This window comes from Oryx dammah, unplaced genomic scaffold, assembly GCF_014754425.2.
Source record: "Oryx dammah isolate SB20612 unplaced genomic scaffold, SCBI_Odam_1.1 HiC_scaffold_3, whole genome shotgun sequence".
Classification (NCBI taxonomy): Eukaryota; Metazoa; Chordata; class Mammalia; order Artiodactyla; family Bovidae; genus Oryx; species Oryx dammah.
In genome coordinates, this window is record NW_024070187.1 from 114,596,149 (window position 1) to 114,620,742 (window position 24,594).

The 24,594-nt window shown below is 55.5% G+C and overlaps 1 protein-coding gene across 1 annotated transcript in view; it reads right to left on the bottom strand.

The window, feature by feature from the left end:
* Nucleotides 1-24,594, bottom strand: part of FAM193A (family with sequence similarity 193 member A) — an 82,291-nt gene that overhangs the window by 18,638 nt on the left and 39,059 nt on the right. Inside the window, exons 7-16 of the mRNA XM_040237674.1 lie at nt 23,234-23,311; nt 21,736-21,848; nt 21,422-21,664; nt 19,221-19,374; nt 18,925-19,104; nt 12,862-13,113; nt 3,935-4,133; nt 2,742-3,014; nt 1,141-1,420; nt 370-553 (exon numbers count right to left, since the gene is read on the bottom strand). Coding sequence (XP_040093608.1) covers nt 370-553; nt 1,141-1,420; nt 2,742-3,014; nt 3,935-4,133; nt 12,862-13,113; nt 18,925-19,104; nt 19,221-19,374; nt 21,422-21,664; nt 21,736-21,848; nt 23,234-23,311 — 1,956 coding nt within the window. The remainder of the gene's footprint in view (nt 1-369; nt 554-1,140; nt 1,421-2,741; nt 3,015-3,934; nt 4,134-12,861; nt 13,114-18,924; nt 19,105-19,220; nt 19,375-21,421; nt 21,665-21,735; nt 21,849-23,233; nt 23,312-24,594) is intronic.

Here is a 24,594-nt window from a genome sequence, read left to right on the forward strand (position 1 = left end):
CCCAACCGTGCCCACACCTGGGTCGGCAGCAGGTCTGACCTCATCAGCCATTCTAAACAGCACAATCAAACGCAAAAACACAGGGAGAAAATACTCATAACTGACTCTGGGCAAGTATTTTTCATTATTTCTGTAGGACAAGTACAACCCAGAAGTGGAGCTGCTATTTTAGACAGTATCCTCATTTTATTAGTAACTGTGCTGCAAACAGAGCTTCACACACAACATAACCACACCCTGAGCTCAGCCTGGCATATTATTCTCGCAGAGAATCTTATTGGGACGTGCAGTTCGCAAATGCCCATCGCTCAACACTAAGCTGGCTCGCGGCAGGGCCCCGCCTCAGGCAGTGCAAACGCGGGCACTCACCCCGCCGTGCCCGAAGAACTCGCAGTAGCAGCAGTCGCAGTACTTGCCCTCCTTCTGGTTGGTAGAGGTGGAGGTGCTGGAGCTGTGCTCAGAGCAGCTGTCCTCGTCTGCACTCTCGTCCCCGTCGTCTTGCTGCGGGTCGTACACACCGTTCTCGCAGCGATGTCCTTCGCAGTCAGGGTCGCTGCAAAACCATGCAGGGCCCGTCAGCAAGCGGCCTGCCTCGCAGAGGCACAGGCAAGGTGTGGGCCTGCCCACCAGGGCTCACGCAGGCAGCACACAGCGTGCGGGGTTACACCTAGAGGGGCTCGGCAGGTCCACACACGCCCCCCCCACCCCAACCGCCCGCTTCATCCTGGAGGTGTGTGTGTCGGGGGAGGGGGGCTGGCAAGTTCAAGGGGAACGAAAACTGTCTTTTCATTAAAGCCTATCGAGCATCTTGTGTTGCTCTGTGCTTCTGCGTGTGCCAAGTCACTTGGTCGTGTCCGACTCTCCCTAACCCCATGGACTGCAGCCCCCCAGGCTCCTCTGTCCACGGGCTTCTCCAGGCCAGAATACTGGAGTGGGTCGCCATGCCCTCCTCCAGGCGGTCTTCCCAACACAGGGACTGAACCCCGGTCTCCTGCCTTGGCAGACAGGCTCTTTACCACTAGTTCCACCTGGGAAGCCTCATGTGTACCAAATACCATTCCAAAACAGCCAAGCCGCTCACGCTTGCGTCCTGGGGGGTCAGGGAGGGCCGCCCCAGCCTCCCCGCCAGGCAGAGCTCACCTGCAGACGCTGGGGGGCGCGCTGACAGAGCCTTCGGTGGGGGGGGGCGGGGGGGCTACGGGGGCAGGACAGAAGCTCTTGAGCGACTCCACAAAGCCGGGGGAGGCGGCTGTTTTGGGGAAGGACACGGCTGCGATGCTGGCCAGGTGAGGCGTGGAGGCTGCTGAGAGGGCGGCGGGGGCGAGGGCGGGCAGCGGGGCCAGGCCCGTGGGGCTGCTCCTCGGGGCCGCCGGCACCCCGTGCCTGTGATCCTCCTTGTTCATGCCGTGAAAGACGTCACCTGCGACAGAGATGCTGGAGTCACTGCCTACGGCCTTTCTCTAACTTCCAGCTGCTTTTTTGGGAAACCAACTCTTGGTCGGGAAATGTCCAACTCTACAGGAACTTGCCCTTCCCCTGGGTTCAAGATGCATCGCCGTTTCGCCATGCTTATTTTCTCCCACACACACCTGCCCGGTGGCCTGACGTGGGGGCGGCAGCTGCTCGCCCCGGGCGTGTGGCCCGGGCTCCTGAGAACACACGTCTTGGCTGGGAAGCCAGCACAGCAGCCTGGCTGTGGATTCAGCGCCCCCGGGGGGATCGTCTCAGGCACAGCCCACCCAGACTGCCAGCCTCACCCACAGCCTCTGGCGGCCTTTCCCCCAGCCCAGCGCCTCTCAAACTTCCTTTCTTCCTTCCACAACACTGACCTCTCCCGAGCCGAGGCCAGCTGTCCACAATTCTGGACTCAGAAATGCTGGGGGCACGAGTCTTGTGAAGGTGGCACAGGGTCCTCCCACCCACCGCACAGGGGCACCTAAGGCGTCTGCTCCCGGTGGCCTGGCAACCTCAGTCTGCGTGCAGGAGCCGGCGGAGCCGACCCGTGGGCGTGGTGCCTAGACAGGGGTCTGCTGCCATCTCCAAACGGAGACCCCCACGTCGGAAGCCCGTGAGGACGCTTACCTGGCGCTGTCTCTGGCTGGGCGCAGAGCAGCCCCTGCACGTATGGGCTGTGCATCTGAGGCAGCAGTGAGCTTTGACCCTAAGAGCTCCCGACCCCCAGCTCCCTTTCCTGAGGACCCTGAAGGACCTGCGACGTTGGCTGGGTGCCGCCATCCACACTCCTTTACTCCTCTCGATGCCCACACAGCCCTAACTCTGGCTCACGAGGCCTCTCTGGTCCTGCTCCCGTGTGCTTCTGACGTCGCCTTCAAGCCCGCTCTGCCCTGGGCTCAGATCAGAGCGGTGGCAACATCTCCGCACCAGGGGCCTGCATGGCGGCGGGGCTACACCTCGGGCGGGCTGGTACCCTGTCGGCTTACTCCGCACGAGGCTCCTGCTTCAAGGTGACTGAAAATCCCTCTCCGTGTTCTGAAAGCAGTGCCCTCTTCCTCTCACAGCACACAGTGAGGAGAGTGACAAGGCAGCACGCAGCGTGGCAGAGCCCCGGGGGTCAGCGTGGCAGCAACACCCTCGTCACGGCCCAGAGGACATGCTCCCTTGGCACAGGCACCTGTGGGTGTCACCTGCACTGACGCCTCAGGGCACGCCGAGGAGGAGGCAGGCCCCTAGGGCAGCGGGGCCCCTCGGGAAGCGGGGCCCGGCGAGCGGGCGGGCCTTACCGAGAGGCGGCGGCCTCTTGGACGACACGCGGAACTGGCTGCTGCTGGACTGCACCGTGGTGGCCGTGCAGGACACGGAGGACGTGGCCGACGACGTGGCCATGACGACTTTGTTCGCTTCCATGAAAGCGTCTTGGAAATTGTACAAACATTTCTTTTTTGCAGCAGTCTTTTTCTCTTTACTATCGGAAACTGCAGCCGTCTCACTGCTAGATGGAGGCGGAAGCGCTTCAGGTCTTGCTTCTGAGAGTGTTGGCCCTAATAAGTCACTCCCTTCAGAGAAGAATGGGACAATTAATGCTTCCAAAAGACACAGGATTAGGTCAACTCTAAAGAGCAGCTACTGACTAAACTATGAATGCTGGGGGCTGCTAGGGCTAGGAGTCCCGGTGATGGCGCTAGTCAGCTGGTTCGTGTCTAAGAAGCACTGACTGAGCGCCTGCTATATGCCAATTCCCATGCCAGGTGCTTCCTAAAAGTTATCTAGCATCTTAACACTGCTTTCTGAGCTTAGCGCTCTAATGCCTAACCTAGAGATGAAGAAACTGAGGCCAGAGAGGCTAAGTAACTTGCCCAAGGTCACACAGCTAGAAACCCCTTCCAAGCACAGACCAGACGTCAAGTCTAGCTTCTTGTTCGAGCTCATGCAGGGCTTGGGGTGGGGCCCCCAGGGCTGTCCTCACATGGACGACAGAGACGAGGCAGACGGGCAGCCCTCATCCGCGCGCCCTGTCCTGCCAGGAAGGCGCCGGCGCCTCGGCAGCTGAGGCGGCCGCGGGGAGGTGCTTGTTAGCGGGGACAGGGCCCGTGTAGGGGCAGAGCAGGAGAGGAAGGAACGGAAGTCACAGCATTCAAGCCACAGCACCCCGCTGCCCGGGCCAAGCTCTAGGGGTCACCACTTCTAGGGAGCCAAAGCTGACCACCGTGCCTTGGAGCCTAGATGCGCCGCAGCCCAGGGGCAGGGAGACCCAGCGTCTGAGGCAGCAGGCTCCTGGCTGCCAAGCCCGGGGCCTGCACGGCTCTGTCGGTGCAGCGGGACTCGAGCAGCAGCCTGACTGGGCGGGGGCCTGCCGCCCTCAGCGGAAGCCAGGGGAAGGAGCGGCCTGGGACCTGCTGGGGAGCTGCAGCAACAGGTGGCATCGGCTCAGCTCAGGTCTCTGTAAACTCCAACGAAGGTTTAACGAGTTCCTTACCAGAAATTGTATCTGGCAAGTAAGTGCCAGGGTTCCAGTTCTTATCATTCATCACTTCTGATCCCCAAAGACTTATAAACTTAGAGCTAGTCCACTCTGGAGTGCTCCCAAAACAGCTCGGGTAAATATGGTCTTGAAGAGACGCACTGAATACCTGATGTTTATTTGTGTGATTCTGAACAGGTGCTGGTGGTAAAGCCTACAAAAAAAAATGTTCTAATCACATATCAAAATTAATATTCTGTTCACCTAAGGATTTAAACTAAAGACAGACAAGTTGTTATTGAAACCTGGGGGGCACGCGTGCCGCCAACAGGCGTGCAGGGAACACACCTCATGGAAGGCACACTTGAGCACACCCGGGGCCGCACGTGACGGGCAGCAGCAGCGGACGCAGACTCGGAGAGCAGCTGGTGCTCAAGGGGCTGACCGCACACGCTCAGGCAGCTCAGGGCCTGCCAGTGTCGCTCCTGAGTCACGTTTTAAGCGAGGCCGCCTGCATGAGGCCTGCTCCGATGGCTCACTCTCACCTGACGTTTTAAAAATCACCAGTCAGAAGTCCCCGTGGAGCCACTGATAAGAGGTCAGCTCCGGCCCTGTTCCCTCACACCTGGGCAGAGTGCAGAAGTGTGGGCACAGATGGGTTCGACACTGAGCTGAGCCCACCCTCCCAGGGTGTGGAAGGAAAGCCCTGCCCAAACGTTTCCGGGCTGACTGGCCGTCAGCTGCCCCCTGCACGCCTGGGCGTCCTGCCCCGTCCCGGCCCACAGCTGTGCCCCTGCCTGACGCCCCTCCCTAGGCGCGGCCAGAGCGGGCTCGTGGAACGTGAGCGGGAGCGTGGCGCTCCGTGCTCAGGCTGAGCCGGTGGCTCCCCACCCCCTGACGTAGAACCAAGTCCTGAGCATGGTATGGCCTGCCCTGTGCTTCTGCTCACTTGGCCTCTGGACACACGGTCTGCCCTCGGCCCCCAGACTTCAAGCTACTGCTCGGCCCACAGTGTGGCTCACGGTGACCACCTCCCAAGAACGTCCTAACTGCAGCTCACGACCCTGCTGGCCTGGGTGAACCTCCTGCCACAGCCGAGCTGCCACGCCCTGGAGAGCCGCCACTACCCCCCTCTCACCCCCTGGAGCCCAGGCTGCGGTGGCCTGCCCCAGCGAGCCCACGAGTCCAGGATTCTCCCTGTCAGCACTCAAGACTCACATCCAACCCACTGGTGGCGCAACTGCCCTGCCTCGAATTATGGAAGGTGCCTGGGGGGCAGGGCCCCCTGGAGCCTGGCCCTGCCACCCCCTCATCTCGCCGACACCAGCACACGCCATCCACCCTGTCCCTCCAGGTGTGTGGGAATACCCCTGGGGACACAGATGTGAGCAGTGAGTGTGCTCAGTTCCGGGGTGGCGGGGGAGGGGAGCATTGGGGAGGACCCCCCCAGGAGCAGAACCCCAAGGGCCAGGCTGGGCAGAGTGGGGAAGGGACAGGCCAGAGCACGGGGCCAGCAGGCGTCCAGGCACAAAGGAGTCAACCGGACGGGTTGAGGGGCCACGGAGAGACACGCACGTGTGCCTTCTATCCTGGGGGGCTGGGGGGCACAGAGGGCTCTAGGCAGCAGGGTGAGGCGGTCTGGTCAGCTGGGTGCAGAAGTGGGCCTGTGGCGCTCTGGGGAGAAGAGCAGGGACAAGGATGACAAGGGGTGGTTAGTACGGGTGGGGGGGGGCGCGGCGCGCTCGCGGGCAGGGAGGAGGGGAGGGTCTGTGTCCCCACTCCCGGGGGCGCCACGTCAGGGCCGGAGCTGGGCTGAACTCTCCTCCCGTCCCAGCCTCTGGGCTGCACGGGCTAAGGGGTTCACGGGCCAGCTCGCCCTCTCCTAGCTGTGTGACCTCAGGCAAATTCCTCAATCTTTTTGTGCTTTAGTTTTCTCAGCTGTAGTTTGGAAACACCTACCTCCAGGGGAGGTGGTAAGAATTAAACCAGACAGTGCACGGCAAGTATTCAGTGTCGCTGGGCCCAAAGGAAGCGTCTCCTGAGCGCTAAGTGGGGTCTCCCTAGACACAAGCTAGCACCCCAGCCCAGTTCAAGGTGCTGCTGCCCTCTCACGGAGCCGGGGCCAGGGGTGGGGTCCTTCCGCTCGGGCAGCTGAGCAGCTTAGCGCACCACTGCCCTCAATGGGCTCAGGCAAACGAAGGTGGAGGGTGAGGCGGGAGCAGATTCGGAACTTGACGGGGAGGAAGCAGGGCAGACCAGACCCCCAGCACCACGGCAGGAGCCTGACCTGCTGACCTGGCAGGAAGTCTGGGGCAAAGGGCAAGGGCAAGGAAACTCCCAGCAGGCGTCAGTCTCCACGGAGCAGGGACGGAGCACGAGGCATGGACAAATGGGAGGCCTCAGTGCTGAAGGCCCCGGGGCGCGCAGAGCCTGCTGGGAGGTGGGACAGCCTGTGCCCGCAGTCAGGCTGGCTGGCTCAGGACGCAGACTCACACTGAGCACTGGCAAGCCCCTCAAGAGCCCGGGGACAGCGAGTGCCGCCTTCTCCCCGAGAGCGTCCGCTGACGGCCTGCACCACGCCACCCACGCCTCTCCGGTTTCTGCTCAGTCATCAGCGCTCTGCCCCACGCCACCTCTCTGCAGCCCACCCACAGGCTCCCGGGCTGGGGTCTCCCCTCAGGGCCGTCTGTCTGCACTGCGGGTACTACTTCTATCGAGGTTCACCACAGCATTTTCAGTTTTCAAATTTGATCACGGTTTTGTCTTCTCTTTAGACAACGAGATTTCTGAAAGCAAGGGCTGGGAGTACTGTCTTCCTTTATCTAGCAGACAGCACAGGGCCTGGCACAGCCTGCTGTTCAACAAATGCTGAGTGGAGTACGGACTGTAACCACGGAGCTGTTACATGGAGACATAAGCTAGGGACGCTGTATGTCTGGTTCAGAAGACCATGTATGCAAAACAGGAGGTCCAATGGTGGAGACTAAGGGCAGCGGGGGGCCGCAGCAACCAGGCTGCACTTGGGTGGAGGCGTCTGCAGAGGCCTGCCCACCTCCAGAGCCAAGGGCCTCCTTCAGGAGGAGAGGAGGCCCCTGTCGCCAGACCACCTGGGGGCCACACCACCATAAGGACGTGAACGACGTAAAGCACGTGTGGACAACACTATTAAATTACAACACTGACTTCAATCTTTATACAAATCCTTATGGCTTTAACTCACAGAAGTTCTGATGTGTCAAAACTGATTCACAGGAAAGCACAATTGTGCTCTAACTGGATGCCCAGCCACACTAACTGATGACTTCAGCGAAGCACACTTCTGAATTTACGCAGGAGTCGTGAGACCCAGCATGTCCTGCACAGAGCCCAGAGCCCGGGGAGCAGCAGGTGGAGCCCCACGCGGGTGGCAGCTGCTGCCAACACCCAGTGCCCGAACAGAAGGGCCACCAAGTGCCCAGCGCGCAGGGGTGAGAGTCGCTCTCCACTGGGCTTCTCCTCAAAGGCTCCTCAGTGCTCTTGCCAGAGGAAGAGGCAAACACACCACCCTCCTTTTGCTATTTCTTAGCCCAGAAGAACTGAACTCAGTAACACGGGCCGCAGCCCCGCCACGACCGGCAGACGGCGATCAGCTCACTCCCCTCTCCCCACGCAGTCTTCTCCCTCCTCAGACTCCAGCGGAGCTGACACTTGCTCCCCGTGTAACTCAGCAAGCCATGTCCGCAGCGGCTGCACACGAGGAGCCCGGTGAGGGGGTGAGGGGTGTGCATGCCCACGGCCGTGCGGGAGCCCCATCCCCAGGCTCCCTTGATGCACTGAACTCACCCACCGCTTCCAGGCCACCCCGTGCTCCTGTGGAGCGCCCAAGACAGCGCTCCAGCCCCGTCCTAAGGGGGCAACTGCTTCTTGACACATTTTCCAGACAGGAAGGACACAGCACGTAAAGCCGGGGGCCTCGAGCTCGGCCCCGGGCCAGCGGCAGGGGAGGAGCAGGCGTGCGGCCGTGGGCTCTCCTCTCTCAGGTGGCAAGTCCTCCCCCGCTCTCCTCGGGTTTTGTCCGTTGAGGGGAGACATGTCCCAGATCCCAAACGGCACAGGACACCTCTGTAACCAGGTGCTGAGCTACAGAGAAAGCAAGGGAAACCGTTCACAGGGAGCTGCTAAGAACACAGCAAGAAAAACCCGGCCCCAGCGGAGGTGCAAGAAGGGACGGGAGCCCTGCGGGCGTGTGCACCACGGTGACAGAGATGAGCAAACGGCCCTGCGGTCCCATGGGAGGAAGCAGAGCCAGAGGCAAGGGGAGCTGGGGGTCCAGGGGCCAGCACACCAGCAGCACCTCCACGCCAGCAAGTGGGGTCCCCTCCCGAGGAAGCACCCCCATTCAGGGTCTGCTGAGCATGCATGACCTCACAATAAAAAGGGTTGGAGCCTCACAGCTTCATCCAAACACAGAGTAACTATGTGTGAAACGCTCACAGAAAGGAAAGATGAAAGAAAAGGTGATCGAGGAACAAGAGAACATAGAAAGTTTCTAACACATTTGAAAAATAAAGCTCAGAAATAAGAATCACAAGTAGGATTAAAAACTCAAACTGAAGGAGTAGGTTAGACACAACAGGAAAACCACGAAACCGGAAGAGTGATCCAACAAGAAGTTCTCAGAATAGAAGGTGATCAGGCTGGGAGGGACCACGGGTACAAAAAGCAGGATGAGAAGGTCTGGTCAGAGGTTCAGGAAGAGACAGCAGAGCGGTAGACAGGGAGACCATGAGGCAGGCAGCCTAAAACTTTTCCTGTGCTACGGACAGGAAATGCAGTTAGCACGCAAGAACAAATTGGTACCATGAACAGAGAGACTCTAAGAAAGAGTTAAAAAGAAATGCTAGAAATAAAAAAACGCGGAGAGAAAAACCAAGACTCGGCAGACTGAACACAGCCAAGAAGGGAAACGATGAGCCTCAAGACACGACAAGAAAGACTTTTCAAACTGGGATACGAAGAGAAATGAGAATTTAAACACACAAAATCCTCCAAAAAATGGCACCAGCAATGACAAAAAAAGAGAACAGAACGTCCAAGAATTTGGGGCCCTCTCAAAAGATGTTCCACACAGGGCTGGAGTCTGCAGGAGCAGAGCAGGCAGGAAGGAGGCCTGGAGGAGTAGAGGACGTCCAAGGGACAGCCAAGGATGTCCCAACTCGACCGGCACCAGAGCAGGCCAGGAGGCTCAGAGGGCACCAGCAAGACCCCCACGAGACCCCACCCGGGCGCAGCACATCCCAGCGGCAGAACCCAAGCCAGAATCCTGGAAGCAGCCTTGGGGTGGGCTGAGGGGAACAAACCCTGTCCTACAGAGCAAGGGACACAGTCACAGAAGACATCTCACTTAAACCACGCAAGCAGGAAGAGAGCAGGGTTAACCAGGTTCTAAGTGTTCAAAGGAAAAAAAAAAAAAACCCACCAACCTAGAATTCTGTATCCAGCGAAATTATCCTTCAAAAGTGAAGGAGAAATAAAGACTTCCTCAGACAAACAAACACTGAGGGGACACATCTCCAGCAGACCTGCCCTGCAAGAAACGCTAAAAGATTTTCTTCAGGAAGAAGGAACATAACATAGATCAGAAACTTGGATCTACATAAAGGAAGAGAGAGCGATGGAAAAGGAATAAACACAGGAAAATAAAATCTCTTTTTTCTCACTGTTAATTGATCTTAAAAAAAAATTTGCAGGAATAATAGTAACAATGTACCAGGCGATTAATGTTGGATAAATGAAAATGATGACTGCAACGTCACAAGGGACAGGAAGGAGGAACTTGGAATAACCTGTTACAAGCAGCTCAACTACACACCAAGTGGAGGAGCAGTGTTGGGAGCGGCCCTCGTTTAGTCAGAAGGTGCTTTCTAATACAACTGCTAAAATGGAAAAAGAGGTATAATTGATATGGTAAGAGGAAATAAAATTAATCAGAAAATGTTCAAGTGAGAGTACAGAAAGCAGAAAAGGGAGCCTCTGGCAACAAATAGAAAATAGTTACAAACATGGGGATTCATCCAAACACATAAAAAAATAAAAGTGAATGGGATAAATACACCAATGAAAATACAGAGATGACCAGAATATATTAAACAACAAGAAGCTTCCCCCAGCCCCCAAAGCCCCAAGACCCAACGATGCCTGTCGACAAGACAGCTGCTGTGAGCAGCAACGGCAGATCACCCCAGGCAGCGCTGAGCGAGGCCGCAGGGGCCACACGACCTGCAGACAGCCCAGGCTGCAGCGCGAGGAGCCATCCCCAGCTACCAAAGGGCCGGCCCTCCAAGAGCACGCGAGCAGCCCAGACACAGGAGCGTCGAACAGCAGCGCACCGAACTGCATGGCGCCAAGGCTGCTGGGGCCTGCAGCAGAGCAGGCGGACCCGCCGGGAGCTGCAGCCCCCCGCCCCCCCCAGCAGGGGCGAAGCAGGGCCAGCGAGCGCACTCCTGGACCCCACGCCACCAGCCAGCCGCTGCCTGCCGCACACAGAGCAGCAGAGTGCCATTCGACCTAAGGAACAGAGAGCACCTGCCAAGACGGGCCACCTCGGGCCCCAGAGCAGCCCTGAGAGAAAGACTAGGGATGCAGGGAGCGCTCTCAGGCCAGAAGGGGACTGAAGTAGAACCAGCAACAGGAAGTAGGCTAGAGAACTCCCGAATATTTGGAAACTAAATTTCCTGTCGCTTAGTTTTAATTTTTTTCTTCAGTATTTCATCACTGTATTTACCTCCTGCAACTACTTATAATTTTTAAGTAACATTACTCAACATACAAATTATAAACATATCAGTGGTAATGAAGACTTCCGAAAATGGAAATAGTCTTCAAGTCTTTCTAATCTCAAGAAAATAAAATTTTAACAGTACCCATTCCAAGCGTTTTACGTACTATTTTCCCACAACGGCAAAAGTATGAATTAGAAGAATTACAATTAGAGTGACAGTCCTAAAGGCGACAACTAACCAGAGCAGAAATTCCTAAAAGCCCTGACGACGCAGGAAGAGAAGCTGGTCAGAAGAGCCTCAGTGGGCACAGCTGCCCACACCTGGGGCTGGCCCCCGCCTGCGTGGGGCAGTCATCTCGCTGAGAAGCCTGCTCTCACGGAGCTGAGGACCACCATGTCCTTCCACTACCGTGCAGTTCTCCTCCACCAACCCCTGTAGGGCTGGGCACGCCCTGTGTGGAGCCAGAGCACGTGGCTAAGTCACAGTAACTCAAAGAACACACGCCAGCTTTGCAAACCCCATGCAGAGAAACGCTTTTGTACCAGGCACAGACCAAGCGCTCTGGCAGACGCACCTCGTTCCTCCGAGGAAGGCACACCCAGCTAGTGCATTTCAGCTGCACCAGTGAATGATCGTGGCACTAACAGCCAGCGGCTAAAACACAGCCTCACGGCTGCCCCTCTGCAGCGTCTTCGACCCATGAATCTTTCTCATCCACCTGCTGGATTACAGTTCGGTGGTAACAGACTGTGACCCAGATGATGCTTCCCCCCTTTATCCTTCTATACACGTTGGTAACATCCTAAGAAAAGGCCAAAATCCAGGGGATAACTCAGTTTTAACTAGAGTGGGAATAATAAATTTCACTACTTTACTTGAAGATTTTTAGGAACTAATTCTTGAATAATTTCTACCAGCACGAGCATATGAGAGAACATTCTACACCCTCTTCTCCCGGTGGTTCCCTAGGGACTAGGAAATGGAGCTCTATCTAGGTAAGAACAAGGAGCAAACAGCTCCCAAACTCATACACTCACCTGAGGAAAAGGGTGACGGACTGGGCGGACCATACAAACAGCCTGGCCTTGAACATAAACGTGAATAAGCTACTTAAAATGACCCGGTTAACAAAGGTGTCATCAAGTTTGAACTGAGCAATGAGTCAGAGAGTGAAAGTCGCTCAGTCGTGTCTGACTTTTCGACCCCATCAACTATAGAGTCCATGGAATTCTCCAGGCTAGAATACCGGTGTAGGTAGCCTTTCCCTTCTCCTGGGGATCTGCCCAACTCAGGGATAGAACCCAGGTCTCCCGCACTGCAGGCGGGTTCTTTACCAGCTGAGCCACAAGGGAAGCCCAAGAATACTGGAGTGGGTAGCCTGTCCCCTCTGGAGTGGATCTTCCTGGGGTCTCCTGCACTGCAGGCAGATTCTTTACCAGCTGAGCTATCGGGGAAGCAATCGTCAACCTAATAAGATTTAGGCATAAATTTGAGTGGTTACCAAGCACTTGTTATCACAGACCATAACAAACGGAGGATGCTCTATAATAAATCAGCAATTACCACGCAGTGCCCTCCCCAGCAGACAGACAGCAAACCCCAGTGAGGGGTGACATGCGGCCTGACAGCGCCCCTCTCACGCTGCATGCTCACTTTCTATCACACTGGAGAACCACTGTCTATGAGTCGAGTTTGGGGAGAGTTCTATTTTTGACTGATTAGAACTAATAACATTAGCCAGAATAACTGATGAAAAGTTAAAATTTATGATTAAGAGGACTGTCATTTAAGACCCTGTGGAGCCTGGCCAGTGTTAGAGGACTCATGCTACGTTCAAGCTATGTTACCTGCTACCGCCAGGCCCCGAAAAGCTGGAGAACTGGGCTGCTCTCTGGGTGGGCAGAGGCCCTGTGGTCCCTAGCTTAACTCATTATGCCAGTACCACTCTTCACATCCTGGTCAATTCCTAAGGAATGAACCATGACGTCCACGATTGTTTTTACAAGTGTAGAGGTTCAAAACTCCAGGAGGTTACGATATTATGGTAAAAAGAAGCGTCTGTAGGCCCTCCCATGAGCGTGGCCGCTGTCCCACACAAAGCCGTCACTTTGCGGATCTGTTTGAACACGCTCTCAAGGTCTGAGTGGTGCGTGAGCGCCCCGGCCCTTTCTGCACACTCACCTTACTGTGTGTGAAGGGGGGCGCTGTGTACAAGGTGGGGTGGATGAGAGGGCGAGGCAGGTGGGGGACGGCGTGCACGGGTGCGTGCCCATGGATGTGGGGGTACAGGTGCAGCGCCGGGTGTGCGGGCTTCTCAGGGCTCAGAAACTGGTGCCCGGGAGGCAGGGCGCCAGCAGCCATTGCTGACGGCGTTAATCCAGACGCCTCTTGTTTACAAACATGGCATTCACAAGTGTTTGGAGCTTGTTCTGCCTAAAGGGAAAGAAAAAGTATTTAGTGAGTATTTAGTGAGTGAGTACTGAGTATTTAGGGAAACAAAGATCGACATGGACTGAACGAGTCAGCCACACAGCAAATAAAAAGGCAGTGGGACGTCCTGACACCCCGGGTGGACAGGTCCCTCCTTGCAAGGTGGATGAGGGCCCCCAGGACTGGGACTGAAGAGGCCTGGAGAGACAAGGTGTGCGCACCTTACCCCGGCTGGGTGTCTGCCGGGGCGGCAGCCTCACCCGTCTGACCAGGGCCGCGGGGACTGCAAGATGGCAGAGTGGAGAGAGGGAGCTGGGAGCAAGGACAAGGAGACCACTGGTGCCAGTCTCCGCTGGGCTCACAGTGCTTAACGGGTGGCTACACAGAGGTTCTTCAAAGTGCACCAGAGACGGGACTTCCGGCTAAGGTGGAATGAAGCGGTTGGTGACTCTTCTCCCTCAAAACAAGTGCAAACCTGAAAACAACTGTCAGAGGCAAGCGTTCTGAGGCTGGAAATCGACCAAACGGAAAACACATCGAGAAGTGTTTACTCACGAAAACCCGCTAGAACTTCTACTTAAGCACAGAGGGGTTCTAGCTTTCTTGCCCAGGGCTCTTCCTATCCCCAACTCCCTATACCCTTTAAAAACTAACTAAAAAACAAAACAAAAATAATATAATTCAAGAATCGATAGCAAAATTAAAAATGGTACACTAAAATTTTGATATGAAAAAAGGAAGTAGAGACAGAGGTACAGAAACACAAGACACAGAAATGACCAACACAATGGGAGGTGAGGGCACCACCACCCACAACACCAGCTGTGAGCGAAGCACTCCAAACGAAAGGAGAAACTGGCGGACAGGGTAAAAATACAAGATCAAGCTAAAAGGCTGGAGAGAAAGATACAAAGAAGCTAAAATTAAAAGGGTAAAAATTCATAAAACATGCACATAGTAACCTGAAGACAGCTGGAATGGCTATTTTAATATTAGGGAAAATAGTCTAGGATAAAAAATAACAGCAGGGAGATATTTCACAGTGACAAAAGGGCCAATATATTAGGGAGGCAGAACAGTAATCATATGGACAGACATTCAACAACACTGTCCCAAAATGCAAGAATCAAAACCTGGAGGATTTGAAAAGGAAATAGATGATCTGAAAGTCATAGCAAGCCTTTAATATGTCTCTCTCAGTGATTTTTAGAATTAGATAGGAAATCAGTAAGGATACAGAAGACTTGAATAATGCTATCAATTTGACCGAACTTTCAATTATAGGATATTCAAGCGCACATCTAGGTTAGACCACATGTTAGGCCATAAGGCAAGTCTTAATAAATTTGGAAGCTCTAAAATCAGTCATCTCAGCTTTAGATTTAAGAAGCTAGGAAAAGAAAAAATTAACCCCCAGAATATATAAAAAATAATGGAGATCAGAACAGAAATCAATGAAACAAAAAAGAGAAAAACAGAAAAAACATACACACACACACAAAAATTGATTTACAAAAATATAGCCAGAGTGACTGAGGGAGTTAAAAAGGAGTAAATAAAATTACCCAAATCAGGAATTAACATTACTACAGCCTCCACAGAACTAAAAAGAGATAATAAACAACCATGAGACATCATATTAGACAACTTAGATGAAATGGATAAATTCCTAAAAAGACGCAAATCATTAAACTCAATCCAAGAAGAAATAGAAAATCTGAACAGACCTGTATCAAGTAAACAAAATTTGAATTAGTAATTTTCCCACAAAAAAAGATCAGGTCCATGGGATTTCCCTGGTGAATTCCATCAAATATTTAAGAAACCTCAATCTCAGACAAACTCCTTCAGGAAATACAGGTGGAACGAACACTCTGCAGCTCATTCTCCGAGGTAGACATCGCGGTTGCTCCTGCTGTTCAGTAGCTAAGTCATGTCTGACTCTTTGCATCTTTTAATTTCATGGCTGCAGTCACCATCTGCAGTGATTTTGGAGCCCAACAAAATAAAAATCTGTCATTGCTTTCACTTTTTCCCCTTCTATTTGCCATGAAGTGATGGGACAGGATGCCATGATCTTAAGTTTTTTTAGTGCTGAGTTTCAAAGACATCATAGACAACAGACCAATATCCTTCATTAACACAGATGGAGAAATCCTAACAAGACATTAGCAAACCAGTCAAGCAACAATTATTTTTTTAAAAAAGACTATATGCCATGACCAGGTGGGATTTATCCCAGGAACACAAGATTGGTTCAAAATCCCTTGATGAGATACAACCTGGTAACAGAGCAAAGGATGAAAACCACAAGGACATCTCAAGAGAGGCAGAAAAGGTATCCTAAAAACCCAATGAACATTCACGATAAAATTCTAAAAATAAAACAAACAAAACAAAACCACAAACCACAAGCTAGGAGTAGGACAGAATTTCCTTAGCTCGACAAAGGACATCTAAGAAAGACCAACAGCTAGCGTCACATTTTACTGGGTGAAGAGTCAACGCTGTCCCCCCTACGACTGGGAACAGGCAAGGGCGTCTGCTGGCGCCACTCCTAGTCAGCGCTGTCCTAGAGGTTCCAGCTAGCTCAATAAAGCGAGAGTAGGAAATTGAATCCAGGCTGTAAAGGAAGAAGCAAAACTGTTCACTCACAGACAACAGGATTTTGTATGTATAAAACCCAAAGTAATCTACCAAAAAAACCCCAAAACAAACCCACAAAACCTCAACCACTCTAGAAGAAAAAGTTTATTAGCAAAGCTGCAGAATCCAAAATCAATACATAAGAACTGACTGTATCTCTATATTTTACCCACAATCAATTGAAAATCGGAACCAGGGACTCCCTGGTGGCCCGGTAACTAAGACTTTGTGCTCCCAATGCAGGGGGCCCCCCGAGTTCCAACCCTGGTCAGGGGACTAGCTCTCACACGCCGCAGCTGAGAGCACTCACCCTGCAAGTGAAAACTCTGCACGCCACCAGGAAGACGGGCGACCCCCATGCCGCCGCCACACCCAGTGCAGCCAGATAAACGAATGACGAAAAGAAAAAGGAAACTCAAAGCAGAAAACGCCTTTACTGTAGAATCGAAAGACACTAGAGACTCAATGGACTTAAGAGACAGACTAGAAACTTAAAAATTGCAGAAAGAAATGAAAGATGACCTAAACAAATGTAAAGAAATAGCATGCAATGTTCATAAGTCTGTTTTCCCAAAATTGATCCTCATCATCCCACAAATAAAAGATTAGGCCCAGAGGGTTCTGGTGATGAATTTTATCAAACATTCAAGAATTCAATGCAGCCCCTGTTAAAGCCCAAGGAGGTCTTCCGTAGAAGGTAACAGTGTCAGTGTTAGTTGCTCAGTCGTGACCCACTCTGCGACCCCATGGACTGAAGCCCACCAGCCTACTCTGTCCATGGGATTTTCCAGCCAAGGATATGGAGTGGGTTGCCACTTCCTTCTCCAGGTTGTCCCTAAAATGCATATGGGGGGAGTTCCCTGGAGGTCCAGTGGTTAGGACTCAGCACTCTCACTGCCATAGCCCAGGTTCAATACCTGGTCAGGGAACTAAGAGCCTATAAGCCATGAGGTGTGGCCCCTACCCAAAATAGTAAAATAAAACGTATATGAAGCGAACATAACATTACAAAACAACTATACTCTAATAAAAATTAATTCTAAAAAGCTTAACATTCCAGGGGTCCCTAGTGGCTCAGCTGGTAAAGAATCCGCCTGCCATGCAGGAGACCTGGATTCCATCCCTGGGTTGGCAAGATCCCCCGGAAGGGAACAGCTCCCCACTCCAGTATTCTGGACCGTATAGTCCATGAGGTCGCAAAGAGTCGGACACAACTGAGCCACTTTCACTTTCCCACCTGGAAAAAAACAGATATGGAAATGCAGAGGACTCTGAACAGCTTCAACAATTCTGAAAAAGGCCCAGCAAGAGTAAGGCAGATCCTGCCTGACTTGCAAACCTACAATCCAGCAGCAGTCGAGCAGAGCACGGGTTTCCGGGGCGTGGAGGCTGGGGCAGGACGCCGGGCATGGCCGCAGGCCCTCAGCTGCAGTCGGCTGATGCGCAGCCAGCGGCCCCGAGATACAGCGGGGAGCACGGGCCTTCTGACACAGGCGCTGTGCCAGTGGGTACCAAACGACCCTCGCCGCGGACCTTCTGCAAAACTGAGCTGACGGGACCACAGACCTGAGCAAGAGCTAAAGTTACAAACCTTCCACAGCGAAACAGTTTTGTGTTAGTATATCTGTTGGATATGCCATTAAAAGCGTGATTCATAAAAGGAAAAGCTGATAGACTGGAATGCCTCAAAGTCAGTGACTTTTGCTTTTCAAAAACACTGTAAAAAAAACTAATAGATGCATCACAGGCCAGAAGAGAATGTTTGTGGATCACATACTTGATAAAGGACTTGTTTAAAGAGCTCTTAAACCCAAACACTAGATATAAAAGGAAACAGCCCACACAGCCCCTAAATACACATGACAGAAAAAAAAAAAAAAAAAAAAGACAGAAAGCTTAACTTTGCCCATAAAAAATGAAATAAAACCTGAAACCTCACAGGGTTACCATTTCTCATCTATCAGATTGGCAAGAGTTCAAAACTCTCCCCCGTGACAGCAGGGGAGGCCACCACACTCCAACCGGGGAAAGCTGCTGCTGGAGAGCCTCCTGGGGACAAAACCGCCTGCGTGTGAGATGTCAGACACGGCAGGTCACTCACTGGAGCGCTGACGATGGGAAAGTAAAGGGAGGCAAACACAAGTGTCCATCAGCAGACTAAGAACAAAACAAACAGGACTAGGACCCATCCCCACAGTGGGGCTCGGAGAGGCCGGCAGCAGGGCACGCGGGAGCGAGCTCCAACCAAGCTGGCCAGGACACGCTGCTGGGCAGGGCGGGGGCGGTGTGGGGCAGGGTAGGCCTTTCTCGTCAGTAGGGAAGAATGTTTGTACCTGCACAAATCAACACTGGAAGGACACACAGTAACTAAATCTGGTTCTGGGGATCAGGGCCTGGGGGAACCGGGGGCTGGGGTGATCACAGGCTGGGGGTGCAAAGGGGCCAGAGGTGGGCAGGGCTTGGGGGTGAGCAGGGGCCAGGGGTGAGCAGGGCCTGGGGGTGAGCAGGTGCCAGGGGGACTGGGTGCCAGGGTGAGCAGGGGCTGAGGGGACTGGGGGCCAGGGGTGAGCAGGGGCTGGAGGTGAGCAGGGGTTGGGGGTGAGCAGGAGCCAGGGGGACTGGGGGCCAGGGTGAGCAGGGGCTGAGGGGACCAGGGGCCAGGGGTGAGCAGGGGTTGGGGGTGAACAGGGGCCAGGGCTGAGCAGGCACCAGGGGGACTGGGAGCCAGGGTGAGCAGGGGCTGGGGGGGGGCCGGGGTGCGGGGGGGCGGGGGGAGCTGGGGGCTGGGGTGTGCAGGCGCTGGGCGGGGCCGGGGGCTGGGGTGTGCAGGCGCTGGACCAGGCCAAGGGGAGGAAGTGGGGGCAGATGGCCCAGGGCACACCTTCCGGTGTCCCCTCTCCTGCAGATCGCACCACCTATTACAATGTTTTAATCAGCCTTGGCCTACACGGGTTCTTCCTTTAAGAACTGCCTGAGCATCTATTATAAAACCAGAGTCTCTAAGAAAAAAATGACAGTCTGGCAAAGTGGCCTTGGTTCTTGCCAGTCTAACCTTCACAAGTTTTTCACAGTAAGGTACTTTTGTGTTCAGCAGCACTCACGTTGAGAGAAACTAGACACGGAAAAGACAGCCTGGGAAAAGCCAAGTTCAAGGAAATAAAGCCGTACCTGCTGAGTTGGGTAAGATGGGGGTGGGCTGTCCACTTTACTTTCCTCTTTCCTGGGGCTCCCGTTCCCTAGAGCTGTGTCCTCCTTCGGGGCTCCTGGGGGTTCCCCACTACTCTCGCCGTCTGCCTCCTCGTCGTCAGCTTCCGAGGAACTGCTGCTGGTACTGCTCGCCTGAGGGGACTTTAAAGAGAGTCGCTTGTAACTTCAGCTTTTTAAACCAGAACAACACAGGACGCTCAAAGCCCGGCCACCGTCTGGGGTGACTCTCTGTCGTGATGCAGAGGCTGGGCGTGTACCTCGTCCTTCAGGGCCAGGTTCTCCCCACCGCCGTTCAGCTCTCCATGGACGCCGTTCATGCTGGCCACCACCTCGGCATCCTCGTAGTTACTCAGGGGGTAAATGTCGGCAAACTTGGCCGACAGCGGGGCAACGTCTTCATCGTCACTGCAACTGAGACGTGCAGAGACATCACCGCGGGGCCGTGCCTGCTGAGGACAGCACACTGCCCACCCAGGAGAGCCGCACTCGAGCACAGGGGCGCGACACTGGGCCCCACGCACGTGTCTCAGCGGCTCCCAGTGACCTGGACCAGGAGGAAAATGCCCCAAGAGGACCGCTTGTTCTGTCCAGAAGAATGGAAAACGAAACTTCGAATGGAGAAACATTAAGGAAACCACAAAATCTCAACAGATCAACTTGAAGTGCCGTGCTGTACAACTGTTCTCTCTGCCATTTTCAAGCAGATGCTATTTTTTATTATAATTAAAAAGGTGCAGAAACCAACCTTAGGTCTTCAGTGTTTGTTTTTATAAGCACCAAAATTTCAGAGATAGCCAGCTGAACAAAGCATTAAAGGCACTAACACGACAAAACACTGACTTTTCACCACAAGGCCAGCTGCAGTCAAGTCCATTCAAAACACAGTTACCAGCTTTAGCAAGACATCCAAGCAATAGGCAAACCGCATATCTACAAAAAAAAGTAACACGACTTCAAGGCTGTGGAGATTCCTTCAAATGTAAGGCTTTCCAGTGCCTCAGAAGAGCTGGCACGCAGCTCCCAGCTCGGCGTACGCGGCTCAAGGCCTGACAGCAAGGCCTGACGCCACCCCATGGGCCTACACCACGCCGCCACATCCACCGTGAGCCTCAACCTTCCAGAAGGGAACGCGTAAGAACTGGAGCCCTTTGGGCTTCAGGACAGGGGGTCCAGAACAGCCAGACTCAGTTTCATCCCACTTCTGGGAGAACTGAGTCCAAGGACCATTGTGCGCAGCCACCTGGAGCTGCCACATAAACCATGGGCAGGCCAGCTGCTGGTAAGGTCTGGCTCCCGGGGCCCCGCACCTGCAGACATCAGCACCGCCCTGGGTGGCACCCACACCGCCCCGGGGGAGCCGAGTGAAGTAACAGGCTCACGCGCTGCCTGAGGTGCGGCGACTCCAGACTCGGGCATCCAGGCAGCCCCGCGGCCCCGCCACGCCACGGAAACGCCGCGCGTCTGTCTCACGGAGTGGCAGCAGGAAAAGGACACACATGGCCAGGAGCCATGAGGGTGCTGGGATGGCCACGTCTGCTGGGAAGACACAGACCCCACGGTGCGGGCGGCCAGGTGCCCGCAGCGCCTTGCGTGGTCCTGGCTCCACCCCGCCCGCAGCTGGTGTCAGCCGCTAAGACCCGGGAGCAGGTGGCACCCTGCCAACCTGGGTTCTGCCCTGATGCCCGGCGCTTGGCCGCGGCCGCTCCGTCCTGCGCCGGCTCACACCTGGCTGTGACAGCCCTCTGCCCTGCACAGGCTCCGAGGGTGCCCAGGGCTCAATGAGAGCAGCCGCGGAGCTCAGCGTCCGAGATCAAAGCCACGCTGAGAACTCAGGGACTCCAAAGGAGAGCCTCAGGGCCACCACACAAAATCCAGGTCGGGAGGCCAGAATCCCAAGGAACATGGGCAGCAAGGTCAGGGCAACCATCCCTTCCCCGGGCTCCTGACCCCTACAGGCGCCACGACACATGGAGGATATGTTTAATCTCCTAGATAAACACCCATCACAGGAACGGCCCATCCAGGAGTTGGATGGGGCCTGCTTCCCACCCTGTGAACTGGTGACCCCTTGCTCGCACGAAACGTCTTGCAGTTAATGTGGGAACATGGACAGAACCTCTCAGTCGCTTGCTAAAGTGACCATCCAAGCTCTCAGCAGGACACGGAGCAAGCGTGGACACCAGCTGAGGATGAGGCGGACAGGTGTGGGCCAGGCCAGCATGGGAGACGCTCCCTGCGGACCGACGCTCGCCTGCCTCACTGCATCCAGCAGCTCACGGAAGAGCGCCCATGCTCGGGCTTACTGCGTCCGTGTTAAAAGCGATTTAAAAAAATGAAGGGTCCTTTTTCTTGAAAAGCACCCTTACCACTGCCCACATTTATGCAGACATTACTGTGTCTACATCTAGGAATCAGATGAGTTAAGTTTCTGAAACCTCATGACAAAGTCGTGACGTACAACGTTGGTGCAGAGCCGTTGTCTGTGAGGATGAGTCTGGGATGCTGCTGAACGGTGATGGGAGAGCTGGATGCCGACCCTGAGCTGGCTGACGACACGCCGGGCGGCCGCATCTCGGAGAGGCAGTCGGGAGCTGCGTCCACCGGGAGGGGCAGCTGGTGGATGTGGATGTCGCCCGTGACCGGGGGGTCCATGATGCCGCAGGTGAGGATGTGGGAGAGGCTGCAGTCGTCACAAGCACATCTGCGGGGAGTGAGGGGGTCAGCGCAGGGCCAACAGGCAGAGCAGCGCCCAGGGGTCCCGTGCGCGCTCACCTCCGCCGGTAGTTGCAGTTGGGGCAGTCGGGCAGGCTCAGCCGTGATGACAGTGCGTGCCGCATGGTGTCTGTGAAGCTGTTCTCGCCAGCGACGGCTTTCTTTTTCGTGAACTGGAGGAAACCATGAGACAACAGGTTAATTTTGCAAGACCTGCCCCATGACACGGCTGTATTTTTCAGTGATTCTGATGCTGTGCATGTCCCACTCAGAGACCTGCTGCCTGCAGCTTCCTCACGAGGGCCAGGGCTGGGAAGGGGGGCAGACGAGCAGTGCACGGCACGGGCGGGGAGAGGCCCAGACAGAGGTGGGGGTGGTGAGCCCACCAGGCTCCTCAGCAGCACACACCCTGTGACACCCTCATGGGGGACGCCCAGCCCTTGCCCTGGCCCTCCCGTGGGATGGGGACTCACTGGGAACCAGGGCACAGAGATATTCACTGCCCCTAGGAGCTTAAGATTTTGGACGAAGAGACAGGTGAGAAACCAACCTTCAGGGGAAACCACGAGGTACAGGAGCCCCGCATCCCTGCTGGGGAGGCGGGGAGGCCACCGGGGCGTGCCAGGCCTGAGCACGGTGCAGGAGGCAGTGTGGATGCCGCCATCCGGGCTCAGGGTGCCCAGGCCAGCAGGAGCGCTGAGCGCTGCCCCGAGCCCCCGGGCCCCAACACACAGGGCGGCCGCAGCCCAAGCCCACAGCTACGCAGACACTGTCCCCACGGGGAAGGATGGCAGGGGCCCGGCAGCATGCATGGTGCCGGCAGGGGGAGCAAGGCCACTGCAGAGGGCACCAGCTGCGCCTGGAGGAGCGGCGGGCCTGGGGGCCACTGAGGGGCCAGCGCCTCAACTCCCGCCAGGGCAGGTGCGCCTCCGCGTTCCAGAAAAGGAGCCCGCGGACCAGCTCAGGCACAGGCATGGGCGGCGCCTGACGGACGCGGGCCACACGCTGAGTGCGTGGAGGGCAGGTGCCGTCTACCCGCGCTGCCCAGAGGGGACCATGGGCATGAGGGGAGTGGAGGCCGAGGGCTCACTGCAAGAGCAGCCAGCAGACGCCGGCGCAGGCACCGGGGCAAGCGGGCAATGCCCGGAGACCAGCATGCCGGGACTGGGAGCGCCGCCGAGGTGGCGGGCAGGGCGGGGCGAGCCTGTGGCAGGAAGGAGTGAGCCAGGCAGGCAGCAGCCGCGAGAGCACAGCCCCGGCACATGAGGAACGGAGCAGGCCTGGGCCGGGGGCCTCACTGTGCGTCGACCCTGGAAGGGAATCCGGAGATGCAGCACCCACCCAGGAGGAGCCTGTGGAGACGCGGGGAGGCTATGGGCCGGGAGAGCCGCTCCATAAATGTGGGTGTCCCTGGAGGAGTACAGAAGACCGGGGAAGCGGAAAGGAGAGCCAGCCTGCAAACAGGTCTGCCGGGCAAGACACGCAAGGTGGGCTCCGCAGCCCTTCGCTCTGCGGCGAACAAGCTTCACTCCGGCAGCGCCCTCCCACCCACACGTACCTGCTCTTCGATGAACCGCCTCTGCTTGAAGAGCTCCCAGTCCTCCGTCAGCATGCGCTGCTTGGTCTTCAACGTCATCTACGTGAGAGGCACGGGGATGCAGAAACAGAGAGTCTTAGTACCAGCAAGAGCTACCAGGACACTTTCGAGGGGAGGCTTTTCAAATGGCGCCAGAGACTGCGTGTGGAGACAGGAGATGCTACCGCTACAGAGAGGGCAACAGGCTCTGCGCCTCAGCAGCCCACACCAGCTCGCGCGGAATCGCCACAGTAGTCGTGCACGAAAACCACAGAGATGAACTCACACCAAAAAGAGAAACTGAGATCTCAAAGATGGGCCCGCCAACACGGGGAGGAGACGGTCCCCGCTCGCTGAGTGCCAGGGTGGGCGCCAGGGCTGCTGTCTGGCCACGAGCCTCAGCCCGAGACGAGCATGTCCCGGAGCTGGACGGCAGTGACCGCCACAAGAGTGAGCGCGGCTGGCACGGCAGCACTGCAGACTCGGACGCCGCGAGGGCGGCCAGGTCTGAGGAGGCAGACTTGACCTCAAGTAAGAAACTGCGGGAACAGGAGCTATGAACAGGCTCAAGGCACTGAGCTACGTGGAGGAGGCGGCTGTGACATGACTGAGCGATGATCACAGAGACGCGTTCTTACAAGTTATTAGAAGCTGGAGCACAACCACTGAGAGGACAGAACGGGACACGCATCTTCCAAATGATTAGAACGGGGGGCGGGGCATGACCTACAAGGAAGGACGCACCACCCCTAGGGGCCCCCTCCAGCCAATACAGGGCAGCTGCCCAACTGCCTACTGAAGAGCCGATCACATCTTCAAGTCAGACAAAAATGACCAATACACTCTCCAAATGAAACAAGCATGACTTAATACAAAACTTCAACTAGTAAGGAAGAAGAGGTAAAAGCTGAAAATACTGGAAAAACCCACAAGTAAATGTGATCAGTAAACCCACAAGTTGGGTCGCTGAACTTCCTGCCAGGCTGAACAAGGGAAGAAATGAACCACAGACACGGCGGGAGTGAGCACGGACACAGACACACAGGAAGGGGCTTTTCTGCAACAGGAGGACAGGCGAGCACGGGATGCCTCTCAGTGAAAGAAGAGCTGCACACAGGCGGCTCACCAGCGGCTCGCTGGCCTGCACAGGACGCTTTAGAAGTCGAGTCGACGGACTGTCCAACATTCCAAACAAGACAGACTTCTGGCAGCTGGGGCGGGGGCGGCTATAGTGCATAGGCACAGCTGGGGCGAGGCCGTGGGCAGAGCTGGGGCGAGGCCGTGGGCAGAGCTGGGGCGAGGCCGTGGGCAGAGCTGGGGCGAGGCCGTGGGCAGAGCTGGGG